Genomic DNA, 15,757 nt, shown 5'->3' on the forward strand with positions numbered 1-15,757 from the left:
ATCGGAAGAAAGGCTGTAGTAGTTGTCAACATCCCCCCACCCATGTTCATCCCATCACCAACTGCTCACTCCAGCTGCCTTGGGCAGCGTCCAAACACTAAGCTACTTTTAGAAAACCGGGATCCACTCTTGGGCAGGAGGGATTTAGCCAGAATTGGGCACCATTTAGAAAAGATTACACCCTAATTGCCTCAGTGTCAGCAGACAGGCTTTTGGCCAGCTGAGCCCTGTAGCTGGCGGCGGTCTCCACAGACTCTGGTTCCGCTGCTCAAGGACACAGAGGCCAATCCTGGGGCCTAGGAACAAGCCATCTTCCACAACAGCTGGCTGCCTTACACAACCCTCCTTCAATGGCCTGTAGTCAGGGCAGGAGAGGCAGCTGTCCAGCTCCCATCTGTCCCAAGCCTCAGAGGATGGGACTACATTAGGTTAGAAACACCAGAAGAGCAGCCAGGTTGGAGTAGCCAGGTTTTCTCACTTCATCTCTAATCTCAGCACATTTCCTCAAGTTATTACACCCATTTTAGGAAGGGACACCCAGCAAACGTCACAGTCAGCTAGTGCCCAGAGACTCTTAACATAGGCTGTGTCCCCTTCAAGTACCCAGAACTCTGCGGCATTGGAGACAATAGTGGAGCAAGAGAGTGGAGCCCGTGGAGAGGCAGGCATGGCTGCTCACACGTGCTCAGAGAAGGTCTAGAGGGTGGAAAGGCCTGTCAGCAGCTACAGCCAGGGTAGGGGAAAAGGTTTCAGGGAACGAGTGTCCCCCACATGGGGCATTCGGTCTCACACATCCTGGCAGGATCAGTCCTGGGTACCCTGAGGGACTGATTACCACATGCCATGAGGAGCTCCCACACCTTGAGTGACCTACAACACTGACTATGAAAGGAGATGTGAAGCTGAGGCTCAGGAAGGGACAGCCAGGACCCTGAACTATAACCAGATGTCTGGTCTCCCAGCCTCCACCCTCCACCCAGCACACCTGGAAGATGCCAAGAGGGGTGAGGCCTATGGGATATTTCCTGTGCTATCTGTGACACACGCAAACATACACACACGGTCCACTTCATCACAGCAAGGGCACAAAGGCCCAGGACCCACCACTTCTGACTCACCCGGGATGCCATCTGTAGAGACGGCCTGGTGCCATTTCACAGCCTAATCACAACAGCACCAACACTGTTTCACGCTGCAGCAGCCACCATGCAAACCACAGCCAAGGAAGAGTGCAATCTCAGGACCTGACCCACCACCCTGCACCTTTGGCCAAGGTGCACTTACTCTCTGAGCATCGCTGCCCCATCTGGGTCCTGAAAACACAGAGGCATTTCAGATTTCAGTCAGCATGGGAATGCCACAGTGGAGGTGAGACAATAATACCAAGAAAGTATGGGGGAAAAGAGGTATGTACCACATGGAGCAACCATTAATCCAGTGGGTTCCTGCAGAGCTGTCCTGAAGCTGGGGAAGAGGAGGAGCAGGTGTGGGGAGAGATCAGGCAGGCATCTTGGGTGGAATCTGGCCCTAGCACCCAAGAAAGGGCCAGACTTGGGGGTGGTAGCAGGCAGGAAAGGCACTCCTGGAGGGTGGTGGGCACCTCAAATGACAGCGGAGGCATCTGAAATCCTAGCAGCCAGCCCTGCCCATCGAGCAAGCAGCTGGTAAACACCTGAGAGGAACTCCATCCCAGTTCTGACCAGTAGCTGCCACTGCACCCCTCCTCTAACTGCTCCCAGGGTCAAATGCACAAGGTAGTAAGTTAACAGATTGCAGGTGGTTAACCAAGAATTAAGTCAACCCGAACTGAGCTGAACCCAAATGGAAGGTCCTGTGGACCACCTTAACAGACAAGGGCACAAAGACATGGATAGAGACAGAGAGAAGCCTCACACTCATCCTCTATCAAAGAATCAGACCAACTACATTAGTGATTTTTCTTTTTAACCATGTGCATCCTATTACTTTTTTTCAAGATTAAAAAAAAAGGGGGACCATCATTAATTGATGGTGACCAGAACCAACTCCGCAGTCCAAGGGCTGAAGACCCGGGCTGCAGACCCCAATGAAGTGTACCGTCACAGAACAAAAACCACAAGGCTCAAGAGAAAGATTTGTCAGTGACACACAAAAAATAGAAACTTAATAAAGCCAATACACACAATCAAGACAGCAGGGTACTGGCAAAAGGATAATTGCATAGATCAGTGAGACGGAAAATGGAGTTAAAGGGCTAGTAGCAGACCCACACACACACAGCCAACTGATCTTGGACAAAGGAACAAAAGTAATTTCATAGAGAAAGTATACTCCCTACAATAAACGGTGCTGGAACGACATGCAAAAAAGAAAATACAAAAAAAAAAAAAATACATCTAGACATAGACCTTGTACCTTTCTCAAAAACTACTCTAAATGAACCAAAGACCTAAACATAAAATGCAAAACTATAAAACTTCTAAATAAAAACATAGAGAAAGAATCTATGCAACCTTATGTTTGATGCTGATCTAAACCAGAAGCATGATCCATAAAAGCATAATGGCATTAAAATTAAAAACTCTGCTTTGTGAAAGGCACTGTTAAAAGAATGAAAAGAAAAGCCACAGACTTTATTTGCAAAGTAAGACTTGTATCCAAAATAAAGAACTTCTTAAAACTCACAATAAGAAAACAGTTCAACTTTAAAATGAGCAAAAAATCAGGACACTTCACCAAAGATGATATACAGATGGCAAATAAACATATGAAAATAAACATAAAACGGGGCAAATGCAAATTAAAACCACAATGAGATACCACTACACACTTATTAGAATGGTTAAAACCCAAAACACTGACAATGCCAAATGCTGTCAAAGATGTAGAGCAACAGGAACTCTCATTCACTGCGGCTAGGAATGCAAAATGGTGCAGCCCCTCTGGAAGGCAGCTGGCAGTTTCTTATAAACTAAACATACTTTTAACCCTACAATCCAGCAATCACACCCCTTGGTATTTACCCAAATGGAATAAAAACTTATGTCCATTCAAACACTTGCACATGGATATTTGCAGCAGTTTTATTAATAATGCCCCAAACTGGAAGTGACCAAGATTCCTAGTTTGAAGAAATAAAACTGTGGTACAACTAGACAACAAAATATTCTGTGATTTAAAACAAAAAAAGGGCTATCCAAACACACAAAGACACAGATAAATCTTAAACACATAATGCTAAGTCAAAGAAGCCAGTGTGTGAAATGGCTACATACTGTATGAGTCCAATTATGTGACATTCTAGAAAAGGGAAAAACTATGGAGAAAGTAAAAGATCAGTGGTTGTCAGGGGTTCATGGCAAGAGAGTGTTGGATAGGTAAAGCACATCTTTTTTACTAAAACAATTCTATATAATACTTTAATGGTAGATAAATGACATTGCGCAAGTCAAAACCAGATAACTTTGTAGCTCAAAGAATGACTCTTAATGTATGCAAATTTTTAAAATCATTTAGGAGGTCAATAGATCCCAGGATGGAATGTAGAATGTGGTAAAACAATCTAACTGTATTACAAATAAATGAAACTACCTCACTGAAGGGGATGAGTAGTAAGGTGCTTGTTTAAATAACTTACTTGGAAATAAGTAAAGCATATAAGACCAAAGCAAAAAGAACTGCACATAAGACTATACTCTAGTTGATAAACTGTTTTCCAAGGGGGTTCAGGTCAACAGTGCAGATACTATACTGAAGTGCTGGAACAGAACAATCACAGAACAGTGGCTGATGGGGGAGCCAGGTGTCTCACTGCTAGAGAGATGATGTTACAGATAGCAAGGGAAGGTGGTAGGAACGATCCACACGGTAATGGATCAGAGCTGGGAACTCATGTTTCTCTTAATATACATACAGGTGGCTACACCTAGAAATGTTTATATCTGTGTGTGTACACAGGCTAGATACACACATTTACCTCCTGGCTCTATTGCCTGAGAGGACCTTAGAAGCAGTGACACTCCATGGCTCCTTGGAGAAATGGGTAATTCCAGGACTGTTTTGACAGGATGGGCCTGGAGCATCCATTAGTACTGGAAAGTAAATAAATGCTAAGGAAAGGAAGGAAAGGAAGGAAAGGAAGGAAAGGAAGGGAACGAAGGGAACGAAGGGAAGGAAGGGAAGGAAGAGAAGAAGGAAGGAAGAGAAGTAAATCACAATGACAGGTAGCTCAAAGGGACACAGGAGCCAAATAAAAGAGCTGCCAGGGACCTAATCTGCAACAAGTTGAGCAACAAAATAAAGCAGTATTAAATCATAACCTAAATATAAAAATCACTCATGAGTTCATACCAATATAAATGAATGGATGTATGTATGGAGAAAGAGAGAGAGAGAGAGAGAGAGAGAGAGAGAGAAGGAGGGAGGGAGCAAGGGAGGGAGAGAGGGAAGGAAGGAAGGAAGGAAGGAAGGAAAGGAAGGAAGGAAGGAAGGAAGGAAGGAAGGAAAAGACAAGTCTTCCATGCAAAAAAATTCCAAATAATATATGTAGATGCTCCCCACTTAAGGAAGGGAGCATGACTCTTAGGTAGGGCCACACAGTTTGAAAAGGGGGAAAGAGCACCTTCATAGGAGAGACACTGATAAGCACTTCAGTCAGGGGATCAAAGGCAATATCAACAGGGAAAGTCACTGACCCCTGAGAGGATGTGAGGAGAACAGTACTTCACCTTTGCAGTCTTCCTCCCCAAAACAATTACCCCACCCTATGAGAAAAAATATCAGACAAATTCCAAATGAAGGACATTCAACAAAATACCTGACAAGAACTCTTCAAAGCTGTCAAAGTCATCAAAAACAATGGAAGTCCGAGAAATTGTTACAATTAAGAGCCTAAGATGTGACTGTCATGTGGGATCCTGGATGGGGTTCCAGAACAGAAAAAAGACAGCAGGTAAAAACTAAGGAAATCTGAATGAAGTATGGGCTTTAGTTAATAAAGACGCATCAACACTTGGCTCATCAACTGTAACAAAATGTGCCACACTAATCGAAGATGTTAGTGACAGGAGAAAACAATGCAGGGGGTACACAGGAACTCTCTGTTTCACAATTTCTCTGTAAATCTAAAACTTTTCTAAAGCAACTTATTTTTTAAAATTAAAATAGGTAGCACAGTATTACACGTTAAGTAATTTAAAAAGACATAATTGCTGTAACACATGGCACTCTAACTTTGCAAAGCCCTGAGGTTTGCTGATGGGTGAGGTGTCTCTGGTGGGGAAAGTGGGCCTTCTTAAACAGAATGGAAAGTGGCACCAGATACAGGTGGATGGGTCGCTGGGGGCAAGTTCTGTGTTCATCTGTAAACTGGAGACAAAAATCACGCATAAACAAATTCTAAAATCTCATTATGTTCACACTGTTCCCTCAAATATCATCCGTTCTGGAATAAATCCACAGTTACACAACAAGTGTTATAGCAGAACTGACTGCTTCATAGAAGAAATAAATCAAATCCGATAAAACACCATTTCTCCCTCACCATACTGGCCACAATGACAAAGTCAACAACACTAGGTGCTGGTGAGAATGCAGACTTGCTCAAATGCTGCAACAGTAGTCTGCCCTCCCTGACTGGGTTGAACATCCACAATCCCAGAATCTGTACCAGGTGATGAGGTGACAGGAGTGGCTTTGGTTTCACGACTGTAAACAGCCCAACTGGCACATCCCCTTCTAGGGGCCAGTGTCCACTCTAACCACCCCAGGTCACAGTTCTACAATACCCAGTGAATACCCTCAGGCTGGTGGGAAAACTTGGACCCCTACAGTGTGTGTAGGACAGGGTATGAGGGGGAAGAAGCGGGGCTAGCACCCAGGGAATCCTAGGCAGCAAACGTTAAGAGCCTGTAGAATGGGGTCCCAGTCCACCCTGACGCCATCACTGAGGGAAAAACTGGTCCACTGCCAGAGCTTCAGGGATGCACTAACCTAAAACAACGAAACCAAGGCCAAGGGAGGGGACCACTCAGGGTCATGTCAAATGTTGCTAGCACACAGCATGGGCCATCAGCCCCCACTCTTTGAACCCCAGCATCCCCACCTACAGAACGGAGACAAGGACAGCTCCTCCCTCCTGGGAGCGTCTCGGCATCACAATCGGGACATACTCAATGGTGACCACGAACCCCAGCAGGCACAGTACGGGCAAATAAAGGTGTAATGAACTAGATGGGCAATGTCAACCCAGCAACGCAAGAGCCAGGCCATGCATCAGCTGAAGGCATCATTCTGATCAATTTTTTAAAAAAGAAAAAGTTAAGATAAAAATGGGGTGCCAGGCCTGCACAGAGCTAGGGAGAGGAGCTCTAGGTTCCCAGCAGGAAGGCAGGATGGGCAACCACAGGACAGGTACACAGCTCTGTCTGTACAGCAGCGAGACTCTCAGCCAAGTGCACCAAGCAGACCCTACTTGGCTCCTGATGCAAACAGAGTAACCAGAAAGGTACATTTATGAGCCAAAGGCAAGAAATCTGAACAATGACTGGATAGGAGACAGCATTAAGGAATCATCGTTAACTTTGTTAGGTGTGAAGATTCACCTATGATTATGTTTTATATTAAAAAAAGAGTTCTTATCTTCTCAGCACAACACACCAATGCACGTACAAAGGAAGTAACAAAGAGAGAGGCTGCCAGAGCTGGAGCTGCTGGAGCAGGCAAGAGAACACACAGGTCAACCATGCTATTCTCTGCTCTAGTTATGCTTAAAACTTCCCCTAAAAGGTGAAGGAGGCTTTTGAGGAGGGGAACAATGCATAAAAACTACCTTTTAAAAAGCAAACCTGTGAAATGCAAATCACAACAATTTCACATGATACAACAGATTGGAAGTGCACAGCGTCTTCCAAACCCATGGAAACTTCCCAGTCTTTATCTGCTTCAGTGAAACCTGTTTTTCTGCAACTCAGAGGGTAACACCAAACTCTGTATTTAAGTATTACAGATGCTCAAAGCACTTGCTATTTTTTGTGGTATCTTATGTATCTCACATACATACACAGGAAGAAAAAAGCCAGCAAGTAGAAATATCCAATTATTCCCATGCTTGTCATCATCTTCATAATTGCTACAAAGACAGACACTGCTCAATTGTACTTTCTGATGTTCCTAAAATGAATGGACAATTTTTAAACATGTTAAACTCTAAAAAAGAAGCTGGGCACTAATTCTTCTCAATGCCATCACTTGCCTAAGCCCGAACTATCTGCTCCACTCCAAGGCCCACCCTGCCCCTGCAGCCACATCTTTCAGTCCATTTGGCATGGCAGAGCCCAGTCAGGACAGCAGGATTTAATGCCCAGGATGGGCAGCCACACTGGGCCCTCTGCTCTGGGAGATGTCTCGAGGAGCAGCATTCTTAACACTGGAAAACACAAGGCCTGGGAGAGCCTCACTTATCAGAGACTGCAGAGTCCTGGCCAGCCTCCACCTCACTAAGAAGAATCCAAATTTTTCTTTCGCTCCAATGTGTGTAGTGGTCCTTCACTCAGTATACCGATGTTAAGAAACATGTCTGACTGAGAAGCTGATCTTCACAGGAAGTGATGGGAGAGGGACAGCTGAAGCCCATGTTGACCTAGCCATGGCTTTCTTGAAGGCGGCTGCTCAGACCCAGAAGCCACAGCCACTGCCTGCCCACGGGCTCCAGATGCACTGACCCTTGCAGTGACCTGCGCCACAGTAAGCCATCCTGGCCCCAACAGGCAGAGCCTCTTGTTTAGGGCCACACAGCAACTCAGGGCCCAGGCTGGGTCCAATCCCTCCCTGAAATCAGTGTGGAAACCAAAGCCCTAGACAGCACATGCAGTATCTTGCCTGCCCAAGCAGTGCCGCTTTCAGGCCACAGGCTCTTGGACCTGGCCTCTCTCCCATCCTACTTGCAGGAAAGCTCTGTCACAATATGCCAGCTCTGAATCTAAGGCCATGCCCCAGGGATGTTGAGGTGCAGCTGCTTGTCCCTCAGGCCCATGGAAGGAAACAACTCAGGTGATGCAGAAGTCTCCAGTGTTTTAAAAGTAGAAGAGTCCTTAATATTGATTCACAACCCCCACCCAACACACACTATGCCCATGGGACAGAGGGGAGTGCCCACAGTAGGCCCTGGGGTCATCGCTTCTGGGCACCTATAGCTGCCTCTCCTGGCTGTCGACCCCTGGGGGCAGGGCTACCTTAGCACCTTCAGGATTCCCTGGACCCCAGCTTCCATCCCAAGTCAGGCCTCTTCATGCTAACAACAGAACACTGCGCACCTCAACTCCGAAAGGCCCTGGGACTACCAGAGCCTCCCAGGGCACAATGGTTCCGTGCTCAAGTGCTAGGCTGGTATCAGAGGAGCAAGAGAAGCCCTACAGGCTTAACCAAAATCAGGACTCTTCCTGCCTGGAAGCAAACACTTGAGGACGCTGGGCCTCACACAGAGGCCTCCAATTACCCATCCCTCCTTAGCAGGTGCCTGCCCTCTCAAGACAGGCTGCCTGGGCTCACAGCCCTCAGTGAAATATAGCTTATCTGCATCTCAGTTTCCCCAGCTGTACAATGGACATAAGAAATTGGAGACCCGAGGGTTGGTGTGAGGGCTGTAGAAGTCAGTGGGGCCTAAGGAGGCTACAGCAGGAGTTCAGCTTTAGGAGTGAGGCCGAGGGGCAGCCCTCACATCATCCTCCTCCATCAGATTAAACTGGCTCATGGCCATGAATCCGGCAAATATCCTGGTGCCAAAGACCCCTTCCCTTTCTGAGCCACTGGGCTTTCCTAATCACTCCCACTCATCCCTACCTCGGTCTCCCCATCCTATAGGAGAGGAGGTTATAAGAGGAATAGAAGAGAGGGAGCAAGTAGGACAGAGCAGCTGTTCCCACCAGCTCTGCCTCGGCCTTTCATGTGGTCACTGAGCCTGCAGGATAGGAGGGACACCTGGGCATTGAGAGCTGGGCTCAGGCAAGTCCAGAGACGATGGCAGAGGAGACTTAGAAGCCTCAGATGGCGAAGGCAGAGCAGGCTGAGCCAAGCTGGAGGCCCCAGTGAGCAAGCTTGGGCCGCCCTCACAGATGCAGTGAGGCTACTCCAGACCTCCCCAGGACTAGGAGCAGAGTCCAGGTGGCTGTGGGAAAGGATCCAGGCCTCAGAGAGGTAGAGGGAAGGAACTGAGGACAGCAGCCAGGAGACACTTACAAAGTAAGCACTTCCTGTGTGATAGGAACCATGCCCAGCTCTTGACATGCCACAGCTCACTGAACTGCACCCACTGCTTCCCCGAGATGTACATAACACCATACAGACAAGATCCTGAGGTGGCACAGAGGCAGAGAGAGCGTCCAGACCCATCTTCCCACTCTCTCTGGGAGCCAAGAGATGGTGGGGCTGAGACTGCCTAAGGACCTTGGCCCCTGGCCTGAGGCATGCCCTCCAACCCTAACATCCCCCACCCATGAGGACCACCCACTTATGGCACCTGTCTAAGCCCACCAGGCAGGAGTTGCCATCCCAGCACACCTGCTTCCTTAAAGCTGCAGCTGAGGACACGGTGCAAGATGTCCCATGGCCATTCAGGGCAGTAAACACATGCTGACCAAAGTCCATCTGATTCTCTTCCCCACCATGGTGGGGAAGGGGCTCAGTGGGACTTAGGACAGATAGGACCCTTATTAAGCCAGGCTCAATCACTAGCAAAATGATTAGGCAAAATTGGCCAGGCGGTACCACCCTCCGCAAACATATACTATGGTGTCAGCAAGACACAAGACAAGGACATGTGCGCGCACACACACTCATCATGTGAGAAAGGCTGCAGAGCCAGCCAGTACTGCCTCCCACTGGCCCACCATGGGACCCTCCTCAACTAAAGGCACAAACCGACTCACCTAGGCCTGGCCATCCAGCTCCCCGCACCCCAAGACAGTATTATCTACAAATGCTGGGCAGAAGTACAGGCAACCCCATTTGCAGCATAATTTGTTAGTAACTGAACCCACTTTAATTCAATAGTTTTAAAAGAATGAAAATGGTTCACCTCTCTACAAGAGAAAAAAAAAAGACCCACAATACTATCTATTTAAATCTTTATTTTTAAAATAAGAGTTAATATTTTCAAGTATGACATTAGCCAAAACTAAATAGGTTGACAATAGCCTGTGCTGGCATGGGTGTAAATGAACTAGTGCAAGCTTTCTAACATCCACTGAGACTGATGCACATGCCCCTGGCTTCTATCAAAACTTCCCACACACAATGGGGGAAACTAAAGTTCAGAACAGTGGGAGAATGTGTCCAAGACCATGGAGCCAGTGTGTGCAGGAACCAGGAGGTGATATCAAACTAAACAAGCAAGTGCTTGAAGAATATCTGCAGAGACTGACATGCCTTCCTCTTGATTTCCCCAGGACCCACCCTCCACACACACACCCCACAAAAGAGCCAAGATTCTTGCATTGGCCAAAATGTTTGTGTCCACGATAGTAAAGAGCAAACAACTAAAAGGTCCCTGAGTGGCAAACAGTTCCCTCTGTGATGATCAGTCTGGTCCATTCTTACAGCAGACAAGAATGCAGGCTTGTGAACACAGAAGAGGACTATGAGTGCTGTGGGCAGGGGGTGGTAAGCCCCATCCAGGGAGACAGAATGGGGCTGAAGATCCTCGCACTCCATATTCTCACAGCCTCCCAGTCTCCCTCTATTGTGGGTGTATCCCTCACCACCACCCCATACCAAGATGGGGCTCTTGCAGGAGGGGCCATCCCTCTTGCAGATCCAGTGCCAACTGACCTTGGCTCAGCCAAGGCACCAATACCTGACAGATGACAGGTCCGAGGGTCGGTGAGCTGCCGAGTGCCTCTCCTCACCCACCTTGCTTACTGGTGCTAATGCTGAGCACCCACTCTGCCAGTCATGGACTTAAGCACCCATGTGGATTTATTTATTCTCTCCTCCTCGCTTCAGAAGAGGGCTCTACTGGTCTTCCCAGTGAGACATGGAGGCTTTGAATAGTCCAGGCACCTACCTGAGGCCACTGGAAGTGTTAGTGCAACCAGGTAAGCAATGGGGGAAGCAGGTAGCATGGTGGATCCCAAAACCAAGGTCCAAGAGCCCATCAGGATGGGGGAAGAGTCAGGTAAGGAAAAGGCACACTGACAGGCCACACACTGATGACACCTTTTCAAATATAGAACCCCCAAAACGACACTTTTGAATAGGTAATGTTGCAGAGGAAGAAACTAAGGCCCCTGCCGACAACTACATCAGCAAGAGTAGGGCCTAGGTCAAAACCCGAGTGTTCCACCCAGATGGCAATATCTTTCTCCCCAACCCCCACACAGGGCTGGAGAGTCAGGAAAGACCGAGAAAGAATTTGATGTTTAAATCACTAAGAACTACTTCATGGAAAGACTGCCCAACTCTCTCGCTGCCAGGCTCTCAGGCATCCTGGAGATCTGCCCTCCTCAACCCCTAGTGAAAATCACACAGGGCCCCTCTGTGACACACACGGACCTGTCACCAGTCCCAGGGAAGGGCCTGGGAGGGTGGCGAGGACAGGAAGTGGGCGGAAGCAGCACTGCATCCCAAAGTAATCAAGGAGTACTGTCAGAGAGCTGAGCCTGAGAGGGACACTGGAGGATCCCGGCCAGCAGCGACGGGCACATGCAAGGGGAGCCCCTGTCCCAGCCTTTTCCTGGCCTCGGGACAATCACGGAAGACACTGAAACCGCTGAAGGCAGCTGTGCCCAGAGAGAGGAAGTGATCTGCCTGAAAGTGATGCAGGACCAGACCTAGCTTTTCCCTGCATCCATCTCACATCCTCATCTCCCCACACCCGGGAAGCCAAACACCGCAGAGAACAACCCCACCGTGCCCGAGACCCACCATCAGAAACAGACACGGCCCCACAGCAGCCTTGACCCGCAAAGGCAAGGGCTATCTAGTACACACGCAGCCACTACACCTGAGGCCCGTGTCCTCCTCTTCCGGGCGGGGCCTGAGCGGGCCCACCGCCCGTCGTAGCGCCTCCAGGCTGGCCGTTCACCCCAAGCCTGGGCGCCCTGGGGCTGATCAGTAGGTACAGTCCTGGGTCAGGGATCCACCCGGGGATCGGCCTGGCCCAGATGAGAGATTGGCTCTGGGGACCGACCGACCCAAATGAGGGGTCGGGGGCCGGCCAGGAACGCCAGAGGGAGTGGCGGTGGGCACCCACGCTCCTCACCTCCTTCAGCTGCTCCATTTCGCCACGGATGGCCTCGTAGTCCACCTCGAGCTCCTCGAACTGCAGCTTGAGCTGGTGCTTCTCCTCGAGCACCGCCAGCCCGTATTCGGCCGCCTGAATCTTCTCGCGCGTTGTCTCAGCCAGCTCATGCGACAGTCGCTTCACCTCGGAGCGCAGCCACTCGGGCTGCGCCTCCATCACCAGCCGCGCGTACTCCTCTTCCTCGGACGGTACCGACATGGTGGCCGCGGCCCGGCTCGCGTCGCTTCCACCGGGACTCAGGCCGGTAACCCGTCTACTTAGCCACCGCCCAGCCCGACGGCGCCTGGGCCGCCGCGCAGCCGCAGGGCGTTCCCCGCCGCGCGTGGCACTGTGGGTGCCGTAGTCCCGCCTGCGCGACTACAAGGTCCGTTGAGCCATGGGCCCGCCCGCCCCAGCCCATGATTGGCCGGGGCCCTACGACTGGCGGCCTCTTCCCATGCTTCTCCTCGGTCGCTGCCCCCCGGGGCATTGTGGGTGCCGTACTCCCGCCTGTGTACCGACTACAAGGCCCGTCATGCCCCGCGCCCGCTCGCCCACCCTCCGGCCGTGATTGGCCCGCGAGAATCCCCTTCCCCCACGTCGTGGAGCCGGAAGTACTAGTATTTCCGGTGGCCGCTCCCGGGGCCAGTGAGGCGGGGGCGGTTTGTGGTACACTAGGCTGCTGGGGAAGGATCCACCTGTGCACAGTGAGTGAAGATCCGGCTTTGGTTCGTGAGGAGCCCAAACGTCTGGGGGACAGTAACCCAGCAAGTGTCGAGTGGGAAAAATGGTCAACCATTTCTAGTAAACACGTTTGACCAGATCTGTATTTTGAGGGAAATGGCAGCAGACAAAAGCACGCAGATTGAGGATCGCTAGCGGAAGGGGCTCCTTCGCCCCAACGCATTACCAAATGCTCCCAGCGTCTTTCCTAAGAATTAGATATTTTCATGTACAGTCCACTGATCTGATTCAGGACATGCCTACACTGACGCCCCCCTCAACAGCCGCTGTTTCATTCCTGGACCCAACCCTGGATCACGCCTCACATTGCTGTCATGTTTCCTTACTATCCATTTGGGAGACTTTTTTCCTCTTTGTCTTTATGACCTTGACTTTACTGAGGCATACAGGACAGTGATGTACACATCTACAGGACAGAGATGTACACATCGGTGTGTCCCCACGGTTAGATTAGGTTATGCACTTTGGCAAGAATATCACTAGGTGATGCTGAGTTCTCAGCGCGTATTTTGCATTACTCAGATCGCTACTGGCTTTTCCTTTGCATTTATCCTATGAGAAGACACTTTTGAGACTATGCAAATATCCCATCACTCTTCAAACTTTTAACCCACTAGTTTTCATTGATATTTTTTGCCCAAATGAATTACCATACTATTCTATTTCCATCATTCCTTCTTACTAGCTTTATATTATAGAGAAAATATTCCACTCATTCACAGTATAAATCAGTGGATTCTTATTTTACAAAATGAGTTTATAATCTTTTATTCTCATTATTTACTTAGATGCTCAAACAGCAAATTTAGCCCATGGAGACTCCTCCGAACTGGCTTCATATCCTTTAAATAACGTCATAATTTTTGACTACTTCCTTACTTTCTAGCATAAGCTGTTCCAGAATCATCTTGTACTCTGTGTCCCAGACCTGGAATCAGCCATTTCACCAAGGAGTCCTGATTCTTTTTAGTGGTTTAATGTTTCATTTGTATGAGAAGAATCATAATTTTACTTGTGAAATTTTAAGTAGGAAAAGGATGTCCAATTAGCCTGGGGATGTCCTGGTTTTAGCACTGAGAGTCCCAACTCCTGGGAATCCCTCAGGCCTGGGCACATCTTTCAGCCTAAGTGGGAGAGATACTAGGGAAAAGAAGGAAGGAAGAGCAAGCCTTGTTTGAGCAAGCTTAGCATAGGAGGAAGGACTGATGCTTCAAGAATTGGTGGTTTGTCCATGGTCACACAGCCTCAGGAGCAACATCCCCTTCTGACCCAGTTTGGCCAGAACCCCCACCCCCATTCCTTTATATGGGGCTGGCCTGAAGATGGAGGGGAGAAAGGCCATGGGAATTTAGGGCAAGCATTGACCATGGAGCTTTAACTTGGGGACAGGGTGGTGGTAGAAGAGAGACAAACAGAGACTCTTCTAGATGCTAGGGACAGAAAACCTATCACTGCCACTGTGGACTTCCTGTAGACCATCAATGTGAGACCCGTGAAGGAAGAGCCGTGATGTGTGACAGTGTTGGGTGAGGGGCATCAGGGAAGGATGTCTTAATAAGGTGATACCTGAGTGGAGACCCAGAGAACGTAGCCAGTCAGGCCGCCACAATAGGGAAACTGGTTAAGAGAAGCAGAACCACTCTTTGGTCCCACAGGGCCCCTAACATGGATAGCTACCTGACCTACATTATCTCATTGAATCTTCACAACACCCCAAGAGGTGGGAATTAGGCTGTTTCTTTTGACAAATGAGGAAATAGACTCAGCAGAAAATCCTCAGTATTATCCTCCAACTTCTCACACCCCTCATCCGATTCTCAATCTGATGGCAAAGGACAGACCCAGCCTCAGTCTCTTGCCTTCTCAACTGCCCCCTCCATGGCCTGGGCCCATTGCCTCCCACCTAGACTATTGCAGTCATCTTCCCACTGGCTTTCCCCCTGCCCTTAGTGAAGGGGCAGGATACTCACGTACACAGGTGTCCAGGCTGGGGTCTGGCTTGGTTGTGGGCACTTTGGCAGCCTTGCAACTGCCTTCCTTGCTGTTCCTTCAAGAGCTCTGAGTGCCCATGCGAGCCCCTCTTCCTGGAATCTTGTCTCCTTTCTGCCCATGGCTATCCATTTGTGGGCTGAGTTACAAAGCCTTTTCTATTAGGTAACTGTCTGCCCAGGTGTACTTGGCTCAGGTGACAGCACAGTGAATGGCATGGTATCCCCCACATATACATTCTGCATGCCATAGGATGAGTCTTTGGCCCAAATGTCATTCACTCAATAAACTTCTCTGTGCCAGATCTTGGAGCTTCAGATACAATAATTGTGGAAGTAAAGACCCCAGCATACATACTGAGCAATTACCTTGTTCCAAGGCCAATGCCAGACAGTTTGCTTGCACTCACCATCTCTTGTAAGCCTTACAAGTTACAAAGCAGCTATCACTGTTCTCATTTTATAGGTGAGCAAACTGAGGCACATACCTTATATGGGAGAAGCCCAGAATCTGAACCAAGGTGGTTGTGAATCCATAACCTTGCCCCCAGCCTTCCTTGGGGGCAACAGGACACAGGCCTCAGGGGCTTATATGCAGAGGAGAACAGAAATAACTGGCTAACTTGGCTGATGCACCCAGGGCACTCAAGAGCTCTCAAGGGGAAGCACTAGGTCTGGAGAACTCAGGACACATTATGGAGTGGGTGGCAGTGGGCTGGTTTCTGCAGGATGCTCAGTTGTTTGCAGGGCACAGAAGGTAAAGAAGAGC

At 49.0% G+C, this 15,757-nt stretch overlaps 1 protein-coding gene across 3 annotated transcripts in view; it reads right to left on the minus strand.

Moving 5' to 3' along the window:
• The window catches only part of LOC102882841 (inositol-pentakisphosphate 2-kinase), a 125,719-nt gene extending 113,106 nt beyond the window's left edge, over positions 1–12,613 (minus strand). The window contains exon 1 of one of the 3 annotated variants that reach the window (XM_025040460.1): positions 12,236–12,613. In XM_025040460.1, coding sequence (XP_024896228.1) covers positions 12,236–12,475 — 240 coding nt within the window. In that variant the 5' untranslated portion in view covers positions 12,476–12,613. The remainder of the gene's footprint in view (positions 1–12,235) is intronic. The other 2 variants (XM_025040459.1, XM_006922803.3) reach the window with 2 other exon arrangements.
• Between the last annotated feature and the right edge of the window lie 3,144 nt (positions 12,614–15,757).

This window comes from Pteropus alecto, unplaced genomic scaffold (assembly GCF_000325575.1).
Source record: "Pteropus alecto unplaced genomic scaffold, ASM32557v1 scaffold129, whole genome shotgun sequence".
NCBI lineage: Eukaryota > Metazoa > Chordata > Mammalia > Chiroptera > Pteropodidae > Pteropus > Pteropus alecto.